This window comes from Poecilia formosa, unplaced genomic scaffold (assembly GCF_000485575.1).
Source record: "Poecilia formosa unplaced genomic scaffold, Poecilia_formosa-5.1.2 Scaffold474, whole genome shotgun sequence".
Taxonomy (NCBI): Eukaryota; Metazoa; Chordata; class Actinopteri; order Cyprinodontiformes; family Poeciliidae; genus Poecilia; species Poecilia formosa.
In genome coordinates, this window is record NW_006800413.1 from 135,775 (window position 1) to 147,823 (window position 12,049).

At 38.9% G+C, this 12,049-nt stretch overlaps 2 protein-coding genes across 2 annotated transcripts in view; both read right to left on the minus strand.

Moving 5' to 3' along the window:
* Positions 1-4,206, minus strand: part of LOC103156323 (polymeric immunoglobulin receptor-like) — a 14,245-nt gene extending 10,039 nt beyond the window's left edge. Inside the window, exons 1-6 of the mRNA XM_016664254.1 lie at positions 3,979-4,206; positions 3,405-3,460; positions 2,843-3,169; positions 1,810-2,130; positions 1,304-1,372; positions 509-583 (exon numbers count right to left, since the gene is read on the minus strand). Of these exons, the coding sequence (XP_016519740.1) occupies positions 509-583; positions 1,304-1,372; positions 1,810-2,130; positions 2,843-3,169; positions 3,405-3,441 (829 nt within the window). The 5' untranslated portion in view covers positions 3,442-3,460; positions 3,979-4,206. The remainder of the gene's footprint in view (positions 1-508; positions 584-1,303; positions 1,373-1,809; positions 2,131-2,842; positions 3,170-3,404; positions 3,461-3,978) is intronic.
* A 1,341-nt stretch (positions 4,207-5,547) lies between these two features.
* Positions 5,548-12,049, minus strand: LOC103156322 (polymeric immunoglobulin receptor-like). The gene is made up of 9 exons (XM_007578317.1): positions 11,986-12,049; positions 11,514-11,840; positions 9,560-9,880; positions 9,108-9,404; positions 8,669-8,743; positions 8,293-8,367; positions 7,262-7,375; positions 7,106-7,176; positions 5,548-6,297 (listed from the first exon to the last, which is right to left on the minus strand). Exons 1-9 carry the CDS (start codon positions 12,020-12,022, stop codon positions 6,130-6,132), a joined length of 1,485 nt encoding a protein of 494 aa, XP_007578379.1. The 5' UTR covers positions 12,023-12,049; the 3' UTR covers positions 5,548-6,129.

A 12,049-nucleotide genomic window follows, 5' to 3' on the forward strand; every position in this document is an offset into this window, starting at 1 on the left:
CTCGTATCCAAACACACGGATCGAACCTGCAGCGCTGCTCAGAGGTGCTGGAGAGCGACAACATTAAGATGTTTTTATATTTTATTTGAACGTAAATTAACACATATCAGTCAGTTTGTTCAAAACTCACACAGTTTACATTGTTTCATTTCATGTCAGCAACTAATTTTGTGGTTGATTGAGAATAACTTTAAAAACAAAATCTGCCAGTGGAAATAACAACTTCGGGCTTATAGATGTAGATAAAATAAAAGATATTTAATTCTGCCAGTAAATATTACACACTTGTAACACTTGTGGTGTTTACACTAGCAACTTTTTAAAGCTTTCTGATATAGATTTTATCCACATTCACTTCCTGAAATATGAAACGCAAAAAGTCAGCAGCAATCTCAAAAACCCTCGACTTTAATATCCAGATGACGACTGGAGAGCAAGCAGGGTTTTGTTTGTGCGGCCTCTCGATATATTAAATCTGTACACATTCAGACATTAACACACACTGTGCCTTTAGCCTGTTCCTCTGATGCTGGTGGTGTGGTAGAAATGATAGTTTTCACTGTTCTGCTCTGATGCTGATACACTGTTAGAGAAATAAAAACTCAGTTTTAATAGATTGGGTTTTTTTTTACTGTGATCTTTTGTCTTCAGCAGCCAAACATCTCAGCACATTCAGATTAACTGAACTCTGAGCACTGAAATTTCTAAAGATTATCAGATGATGTTTTAATAGAAAAACAAAGAGGAAAAAAAAGACAATTAAAAAAATGTTAATACACACATACACAGTAAAAGCAAACCCGCTCCTTTAGAAACAGGACTTGATGTCCCATAAGATCCCTCTCTCCCCCGTTTCCTCATGTTTTGCCCACAGAAACAAATGTTTTTCAAAACCTCACCGTCTGCGACAAGATGGAAAAATGTTTGGGAGAAACTTTAGAATCACTAAGCATATTCCAGTCGACTGAAGAAAGTCTAGCATCTCTACAGACATCACAGTCAACTCACAGACTCATTTTCTGTTTCAGTTTCGATTTGAGCCTTGAAGGAGCCAAAGTCACATGCTTTGTGGTTGCCAGGCAACAGGAAGACATCTGCAAAGACAGTCGTCCTCAACCGCTCAGTCACAAGTGGTAAAAGGTTTAAAGCAGAGGAGTTACCAAATGTGTTGAATACATTCAACACATTGGCCACAAGTGTCATTTGCTGAACTTACCATTCCTGCTGCAACAGGGAGGCCGAGTGAAACCACTTTCTCTGTTTCATGTGTGCGTGTGTGTGTGTGTGGTCTGGTCTCTCTCACCTTCTGTCGTGATGCTTGGTGGCAGATCCTCAAGCTCTTTTTCTCTACTTGCATTTTGCTCTCCTTTCTCTGTGACAACCAAGAAGTAAAATGAGGCCAACTATGTCAAACAAATAATAAATGAATAACAATGCAGCCCCTCTCTTGATGCTCATGCTGCAGCATCAAGGTCTGCAACAATCAGCCGAGGACATACGTGGCGTCGATGTTTGGTAAACTTGTGTAAATCTTTTTCATGTGCAGCACTATAAGTTGTGGGGACCGTTTACTGCCAGGAGGCTCAATGTAAAATATGTATAGGAGTCCAATATCACTCCAAAATAACTCAAAAACTTTGGTTAGTAATGAAAATAAATTAGTTAATGTTTTAAATACAGATATAATAACAAATGCAGGTGTATAGCCATTTTTCAAAATGTCCTGCAATATTGTTTTCAGATACAAGACAAAACCATTATTAGTGGATCTATAAAGTACGAATTTGAGGTAAAGCTTTCATCTCTCACCTTTGACCTCCAGCTCAACAGCAGTGAAAACATCAAATCCTGAGTTTCTCTGGACTCCACAAAGATACGACCCAGAATCCTTCAGGGTCAGACTGGAAATGGTCACTGTGAATATTCCTGACTTCCTGTCATCAGAGAGTCTGAATCGTCCATCTTGTGTGTTGCTAGAGGTGATCACTGCCTGCTGTAGACATGTGGAGGGCCGGTTTCCTCTGCAGAAGAACTTCAGCTTGTTGACAGACTGAGAGTCGTACAGACAGCTGATGGTCACTGAACCGTCTTCGTTACCTTGGATGTTGTTCACCGTGTCGCAGCATCTGTCTGATAGGAAGACAAAACTGTTACTTACAGCAAAAGTTACAGAAAATTGTTATTCTAAGAAGCAAAGACACAGAAATGTAGAAATCTTTCAAAACTTTCCAACCCAGAAATAGCAGAATTTTCATATTATGTGTTTTAAGTTTTTAATAATTAAATACTGAAATTATGTCACAGCAAAACAAAAGTTTTTTTTGGGGGGGTTTTTTTGCATTTTTTTGATGTTCTGTTTTAGGCAATCTGCGTTCAGCCGTATGAATCTTATTCTCTTCTAATCTATGTGAATTTTCTATTTAAATCTCATGATTTAATTTAAATGCAACACTCTCCAGCCCCCGTCTTCATGCTTTCTTCAATCGAAAACATTTTATTTCTATATTTTAGTTGGTGTTATGGTCATGTCTTTATTTAAGTTCACCAACATAACTCTGATCAATTAATTATTTAAACAAAGAAAAGGAATCAAAGTGGATCATTCATAGATTTTTTCTTTCCCCTTATTTCTTTTTCTGCCTTTTATTTGTCGCCTTTTCTCATTTTTAAGGACAGTCCTTACACTATAGAAATAAAATTAGTGGAAAAGTAACCAAAATTTATCATTCCCTAGTTTCCACCATCCACCTTCACACACACCAACCTCCCTGGATTCAGCTTTTTTCCCTTATTGTCCATCTACCTGTAAGCTCATACAGGTATTAAGAGTTTTATTAATTACCTGCTTTTACCTCCAGCTGTACTTCAGTGTAGATGTCTTTTCCTGCTCTGGTCACTCCACACCAATATTTCCCAGTATCATCAAAGTGAAGATCAGAGATGGTCACTGTGACGACTCTTGTTGTTTTGTCATCGTAAACGGAGTATTTGGTTTTATTTTCTTGTGAGGATCTGATAAGAAAATCGCTGTAACCACAGCTGCTGTTACACAGGTACTTCTGGTATCTCTCATATCCTGGATCATATGGACAGGAAACCATCACATCTCTGCCCTCGTATCCAAACACAAGGACCAAACCTGCAGCGCTGCTCACACAACTCAGAGCTGCTGCAGAGAGAAGACAACAAGTTTTCATGTATTTTTTTCTCTCTAACACTCTGTATAATCGTATACAAATAGTATCATTTTCAAATGTATTCCCATGAAATAAATGCATTGACAAGCTTGTTCTTTTTAATCACCTGGTAGAAATAAAGATTATTTGTTTTAAAGAAACTTGTCACAAGAAGATAAATCAACATCCAACAAGAACATTTTCTCAAAATCAAATTCGATAACTTACTGCACAACATGAGCTGCAGGTTTTGATGGCTCCACATCGTTCATGAAGACAAGAAACTAGAGCAAAAACCAGGACAAACAGCAGAGAGAAATATTTTGAGGAAACAGTGTTAATGCAGTGAACAAAACATTCAGAGCAAATTGGGCAGATATAAATTGTTTTAAAGTCTATTTGGTTTTACTTTAGAATTTGAATTTATTTAACTCTTTTAGTTATTTCAACAAGAGATTGAGTAGCTTTCACTCTTCCAAGAGTTAGACGTCAAGAATCCACAGGTGAAAATCTGGAGCAACAGCACCATCTAGTGGCCACCACGGTGTTTTTTATTTATATTTTACTATCGGCTGGAATTAACGAGACCAACTCAAATAATGACACCGGAAATACTGAAGCAGCTAACTCTGTCGTTGTACCTGAACGCTGCAAACAAGAAGTTATGAATTATCAGTATTTCACAAAAAAAAAGTGTCACTATAGGTTTGCAGAAAAATTATTGTTCCAAACTTAATGACAAAATCATGTGTGAAGAAAGTCCAACTAATAATAAACATCTTTGCCCAATAAAGCAGCTCACCTTCACAGCAGTCAGCTTGTTGTAGAGGATTTATCTGCATTAATGCTTGTTTTTGCTCTGGGGATCGACGGAGTTTGATGAATTTGCTAGTGGCTGGCTGGGTGAGGAAGGGCTGGAGGTCGAGGGGTGGGGTGGAAGCGGGTCTGGATACAATACAACAGCCATGCCCCCCTCTCTGCTGTGCATCAAGTATCCCGTTAGGGGTTGACTGTTTCTGTGTACTTTCTGCTCAGCGCAGGTTTTTTTTTTATCCACCCCTGAAAACTAAAACTACTCTTATAAGTACCTTTTTTATTTTCCAAAAACGTTACTCAAGTGAATGTAACAATTACTACCCACTTTTGAAAATAGACAACATCAGTAGCCTACAGGCTGCTAGTTAACAAGCTTTAGGTGCTGTATTGATATTAGCTAGTCATCTTTTAGCTAACTTTACCTGCATCCAACAGCTTTACTCAACTCAGTCGGTTAGTTTAGGAGGAAAAACTGTGAAAAATTATTTGCGTTTTGCTGGTTTGCTGCCGTGATTCTAACACACCTGTGCAGGTCTCCGTCGCTGCCGCACAGGTGTAACCCAGCATCTTAGCGCTCAAGTTGCGTTTGAGGGCGGCTCGGAAAAGCAGGTTACGACGTGATAACAACGGATTAAACAGTTTTAATGGCTGAAAAAAGTGACAGAAGCCACAGATATGGAAAGTGCGGAAGCTCCTTCTGTATCAAATCGATATATGAGTAACAGAGAGTTGGCAACTCTGAGGTAAAAACAACAAACAGCGTCCAGTCCAGGCGGGGCCACTGCTGACTCTATGGACGGGCAATGCCCGCCAATGCCGCCGGGCCCCGGGGTGGAACATCAGTGGTAATTAGTGACCGGTTTCTTTAAGAATGCCAGGACAAAGAGCGGGACAAGGAGAACACAATGTTTGGGCCCCAAAGAGCCATTAGCTGAAAACAATGCATCTCTCAGGTCCTGCAAGGCCGGTGCTGGATATTTCTCCTGTTTGTCAAAGACACGACTTTCAGAACTTTTTATCTGATTCAGATATATATTTATTTATTTATTTATTTATTTATTTATTTATTTATTTATTTATTTATTTATTTATTTATTTAAATAGAAATGCCTTTTTGAATATATGTTCAACAGATTGTGATTGTTCATTTGAATCTACCAGATAATATGACCTCAGACTTTCCCTCTGATGCTAACTAAAAACATGGCTGATTCCTTTACACAGTCAGCTGATTCTTTCTCCACACTGAATACTTCCTATTAAGCTATTCTTTAACTAAGGTTTCCATTCTCAAAAAAATAGTAAGTTGCCAGAAATTAAATACATGAAACTAATTTCATGTTGAAAATTACTTTAAAAAACAAAAACAAAAAAGATGTTTTTGTTCGTTTGTTTGTTTTTATACAAACTGAGTCATAAAATGTCCAAATAATAAACTCTATTTCGATGCCAACTTCATCTATGTCAGCAAAAGTGATTCTCATAAAACATTTTTCAGAAAAGAGGAACAAATTCTGCTTCTGTGTTCATGAAGGAAGTTAAATGCAACTAAAAGTTTTTTTTTTGGAGGAATCATCAATATTTGCATGTCTTTATCTTTCTCTTATCATCAGACCTGGTTAAGCTTAAATGGATTTGTTCTTAAAAGAAACTAATCTATTTAAGAAAAAATAAAAAGACATATTCACTACTTAAATTAAAGTGCTGTTTTCTTTTGGCTCCTATTATTTTTCCTTTAGTCACATTTTCAGGTCAAAAATTAGATGCGAAACCTGTGATTTACTTTTGTGTCACATTTTTTAAACAAATGATTGAACGAAAATTATAGTAAACTGTCACTAATACAGAATAATACATATAAACATAATATACATATATATATATGCGAAATATAACTGTTAATAAGATGTGTGTTCCTTTCATCTCTACTTGTTTGCTTGCATTTACAAGTGGGTAATAGGTAGCTTTTTTAGTACGGATAATATGATTGTTTCAATAAAATCAAGCCACAAACACAAATGTGTGCAGTGAAAAAGCAACATTAAATAAGACAATATTCTCCTCTGAATATGTTCAGAGAAGCCAAACATTAAAACCGACTATCTGTGTATTGGTTCAGCGCTGAACCTGCTCTCCGTCACTTAAACTTATGAAAACCCTCGTTGCAGTAGATATCCTCAGCCGCTGTGACGTTTTTGTAGTCGGCTTCCTCTTCATCCACATCATCGACGTGACAGCTGGCATTTTGTTGCCACGAGGCGACCTGCTGTGATCTCATCACTATAGAGTCATGATTCTGATACACCTGGAGGAAACAGTGGATCACATTTCATCAGTGCATGATGCAGCAGAGACGATTTTATAAACGTACACCGATGGACGTGGTGTGCACTGCCTCGCAAAAAATAGCAACGCTTTGGTTTTTTTTTCCCCCCTCAGTTTCATTTCATCTGTAAACATTTGAATATTGTGAAAAAGTTTGATATTTTTTTAACCCACTTGTTGCAGAAAATGAAAGTAAATGCAGCTTAATTTGTCATGCCGTGACATATTTTAAGCCTTTATTTCTTGTAAATGTTGACTATTGTAGCCTGTAGTTGATGAAAATCCAAACTTCAGCATCTCAAAGAATTAGAATATTGTGGAAAATGTGCAGCGTATTCATATAAAGTTGAGTGGAGGGGATTTTCAGACATTTTGGAAAAAACGTCTAAAACTGGTTCGTGTTTTCTGCTAATTACGCATCTTTGGTCAGACGAGACTAAAGCTAAACTTCATTGGGCTTTATAAGACGCTCTAGCACTGCGGATCACCCTAAAAACACAGTTCATTGGCACATGGTAGTGGCAGCATTATGCAGTGGGCATGCATTCAGGAAGGAGGTTAAGGGGAAACGGGTCAGAGTTCATGCACAGATGGATGGAGATAAAAAAAAAGGGGAATCCTGGAAAAGCCTATCAGTTATTATTATCCCAATAGTACCAAAAAGTATTATAATATAAAGCTTTAAGTTCACATCGCCCCCCCTTTATTGTGCCACAGAATGTGGTGTAAACTTATTTGTATGATTGATCACACTTTAACCACAAAACCTTGGACATTAGTTTTCTTACATCGTCTCCCCCACACACCTCCTGCTCTTCCACGAAGTCGAGCTTTTTTCCGTCTGCAACGACTCCGACTCCTGGAACAGAACGAAACACGAGAAAACGTCTGCGCGCGCACGCATCTGACTGAACTGGGGACAACGGAGGAAGCTCTAAATTCACCTTTCACTTTGTCACATTTGCTCTTGAAAACCGAGACCAGGATGACAGTCAGCAGCAGCAGCAGCAGCCCACCGAAGGCGGCAGCGAGAGAATAGAGAGCGACGTCTGGAAGCCCTGAACGAAGAAAAACAATAAATTTAACACAAAGCTATGTCACTTCCTTAAAACATTGACTGCGGTTCACAAGTATAAATCAATTGCTTTTATTTATTACTAGAAGCTCTATTACAATTTGGAAGTCCATTACAAAACAGTCTAAAATACAATGTTTTTATAATGCTGGTGGGTTGAGCTGATGCACAGTAGTGGAAATGAAAAGCCTTTTTTTTTTTTTTTAACTTTGAGCACTAATCTCGTTGCACACGTTCACGTCTTCTTCGCTTTTTTCCCCTCTTTCTATTGACGTAACTGGAAATCTTAGAATTCACACTTTCCCAATCTGTAAATATGTGAAATCGGCCCCCGGGGAGACTTCCTGGTTTTGTCGTGACAAGATATCGGTTCTGATTCATATCTCACCAGGTGAGAGTTGAACTGTAGATCGACCGACAGTTCAACAAACCAGTGCAGAGCCTGCATTACTGCAGACAAAGCCTCAATCCGTCCATCCTTCTCTCTATCTTACCATCACTTGTGAACAAGATACTTAGAAACAACTTGACCCTGTGTGGATTAGGAAAAAAATCCAAAAAACTGTAAACTTCTGCTCTCAATTTTTATACCTTAAGCCAATGAAAAGATGTGTGTTGTGTAATCATTCCTCCATGATGAGATATTAACTCACAATGTCTAGAAATGAGCCTGACTTCAGAGGAGAGTATATAAATATGACTGTGCTTAATAAGCATAGGAAATGTTTTCAAGGTCAAACTGTGAAGCAAAACCACCAAACCACTGTCATACCAACCGTCATCAAACCAAAAACCAAAGTCGGAAACATTAGGTTTTAACTGGAATATTTAGAAAGCAACAGAAATACCTTCAGCCACTAGCCTGAAGAATACCTCCACTAAAATACAAACTCGCCGTACCTTCAATGAGTTCCTTAGAGACCGGCGGTGCAGCTGTAAGGCCAGTTTTCTCTGTGCTGCTCTGGTGCTGATAACCTGTCAAAGAAACAAACAAACAAACAAACAAAAAAAGTCTCACGAGAAGTTCGGATTCGCTTTGTTCAGGGTCAAACATCCCGGCGAAATCGAGGTGAACTGACATACAAAAATGTTTTTCTCATTTATGGTCTGAAGTGAATATTCCTCCAAAGGAAGCGAGATGATTGTAAACAGCTGAGAGTCACGTGGAACCGAAATAAATTCAGTCAAACTCTGTAGAGGTGTTGGAAAGCTCTGAGGTATTTTATTCTCGGTTTCATTTGTGGGTTTGGGTTTCTGTTACTTTTGACTTTCTCACCCGTTGTGATGCCTTGGGTTGGCAGCGCCTGGAGCGTTTTCTTTTTGGCCGCGTTCTGTTCCTCTTCTACTGTGGCTGTCAATGAAACAACAGATTGTGAAAGCGATCATCAGGCTCAGTGTTACATTTTCATTGCGACGTTCATGATGGAACTTGGATGGACTTGCAGCAAAGCAAGTTTTTTTAATGCAAAACTATTTTTTAAACATATTTTATTTTCTAGATTGTCTTGTTTCAAAAGTGATCATATAGTTTAGTTTTTTTATATTATTGTTCTTATCTATTTCATTTTTAATCCATCAACATGGACAACAAGTAACTTTAGAAGCTTTGAACTTTTGCTAGATATTTATTTTCTTAAAATAAAAGATATAAATATATATCTTTTGCTCGATATATTTACTGAAATTGTCCTTTCCATGACCTGTGTGCCTCTCACCTACAGACAGATGAAACTGGGTGTAATTTCCGACGTTCCACTCTGGCTCTGAACGGCACCAGTACGTTCCGGCATCTCCTGCTTCCAGCTGTGTGATTTTGACCGAGAAAGCCCCGGAGAAATCACTGTGCACTAAGAACCTGCTTTGACCCTTCATCATGTCTGCGCAGTTGCTGCGTTGACTTCCTCTGCAGAGGAACTTCCTGTTGTTTTGGTGATTAGGGGGATAAGGGCACTGCAAGGTTACTTCATGTCCTGCAGTTTTGCTAATTACCTTTGACTTCACACAGCACCATTCTGGAAAGTACACAAAATAAAATTATTAAACGGCTTATAAACACTATTATAGAAAATAGTGTTTATAGGCCTACATTTTTCCTCAAAATTTGTTTTTGAGAAAAAAAGTGTTTGACTTTTATAAGCATTACAAGTACATAAATTTGATCTCTCACCTTTGACCTCCAGCTCAACAGCAGTGAAAACATCAAATCCTGAGTTTCTCTGGACTCCACAAAGATACGACCCAGAATCCTTCAGGGTCAGACTGGAAATGGTCACTGTGAATATTCCTGACTTCCTGTCATCAGAGAGTCTGAATCGTCCATCTTGTGTGCTGCTAGAGGTGATCACTGCCTGCTGTAGACATGTGGAGGGCCGGTTTCCTCTGCAGAAGAACTTCAGCTTGTTGACAGACTGAGAGTCGTACGGACAGCTGATGGTCACTGAACCGTCTTCGTTACCTTGGATGTTGTTCACCGTGTCACAGCATCTGTCTGTAAACAAAGTAAAAGATGCAGGTTACGACGAAAAGATGATGTCGCATGTTGCAGTTACGCAGCGGCTTCATAAATAGCACATTGCGTGGACTCTTTCAACTGCTAACGCTTTCGCTTTCTCACTTTATTATCACTCGCTGCAGTCGGAGCAAGTGTCTATTAATTCTCTTTATGCTTTTCATAACTGCCAATCAAAGATAAATATTAAAAGTAATTGTTAAATTTTGGGGCTGAATTGGGGGCTGGGGGTAAATAACAACCCACGTATGGAGGCCTTAGTCCTTGACTCGGACGTCACGGGTTCGAGTCCCAGCCTGATGACCTTGCCACATGTCTTCCCCATCTTTCGTTACCCACCTTCCCGTCTAACCACTGTCAAGTAAAGGCCGCCTGAGTCAAAAAAAAACAAAAACAAAAAACAAAAAAGGGAATAATTAATTTTAGCACCAACCTCCTTCACTCCCGACTCGATCTGATTAGTCCCAAACCCCACATAGATAAAGCACAACTGATCTCTTCTTTTGGGGCGGATACAGCCACAGATCGGCTTTTTAATGAAGTATTTTAGTATTGCTGCATCTCTCTCTCTCGCTCCTCATGAATCTGAATAAAATCCAGCAGAAATCCTCCCGCCGTGTTGCAGGTGTTGCATGCAGTTGGCTCAGACCTGTGAACCAATCTGGAGCGGCGACGCGTAAATGCACACAGGTGCCGTCTTCCAGATCTTCCAGATCTTCCAGATCTTCCAGATCTTCCAAAGCTTTTGTTTGGAAGATTTCCAAACAAAAGCAAGCGCTGCTAAACCCTACAGGCTACCAACACAGGAAAATAATGTTGTGATCCCGTTTCATGAGCTGTTAGATTAGCACTCACACTCAACAAGCAGAGAACTGCACGTCTTTTGGTTTTTGCACCCACTGTTGTTTGCTTATATGAGGAGCATCAAGGCCTTGAAAATACATTCGTCTCGTTCACACGTTTCACTGATGAGTTGGCTTCTACATGCAATTGGTAGAGCTGAATTTTGTTTTGGTCCGACAAAGTAAAAGGAGCTCAAAGCGTCAACATTTCTGATTTTGGTTTCTTTCCACTTTACATCCATGTGAAACTTACTGATGGTCTATAACTTAAAATCTCTATCAAATTTGGAAAACGTTTGGAAATACTTTTCTGGGTGTTGCTATAGTCCAAGCTGCTTATTTGTACTTCGTTATTTTGTAGGAGAGTATTTTTATTGTCAAAAGAAAAACATATATTTTTTTCTTTTTCTACCCTGGTAACTGATCTTAAAAACAATTCACTCAGTTCGTAAAGACTAGTGAAGTTTTCAGTTCTGTATGAAATGAAGCTACTCACTTCTGCTTGCAAAGTGTGTGTGTTTTCATGCTACTTACATCCCAATGCTTTGTTTGAAATGCTGAAAGTAGCAGCACTGCAGAGGTTTGGTAAACTAATCATTAGACATGGAGGAAATCCTGTCATTGTGCTAATTTTACTCAACTGCCACCCGTTCTGAATATTGCAAACATTTACATACAGCCTTGCCCCTTCAGGTAGTCACAAATCCTGTTTGAAAACTATTCAGCAACTGAAATGGTAAAAAAAAAAGGAAGAAAAAAAATGTACATACCTTGTTTCGTTTCTAGTTTTACCTCGGTGTAGAGATCTTTTCCATTCCTCGTCACCCCACACCAGTATTTCCCAGCGTCGGTTGACTGAAGGTTAGAAATTGTTGTTGTGAAGGTTCTGGTCCTTTTGTCGTCGTAGATGGAGTGTCTGGGTTTATTTGTTTGTGATGTTGTAATAAGGACGTCGCTGTAATCGCAGTCGTTCCTACACAGGTACTTTTCGTAACTCTCATATCCCTCAGGATACGAGCAGGAAACCTTGGCATCTGCGCCTTCATATCCAAACACGCGGATCAAACCTGCAGCGCTGCGCACACAGCTCAGAGCTGCTGCAGAGAGAAGACAGCATAAGAAAACATTTTGACATCAAAAGTCTGACAACAGCATCAGGTATTCTCAATCGGTGTCCTTCCTCCTGACACAGAGATAAGAAGTTATATAAAATAGTTTTTTTTTTTTTTTTTAAAAACTTACAACACAGAGTGAAGAACAGTTTCTGAAAGCTCCACATCTTTGATCTCTTTCAAAGAAAAAGAAA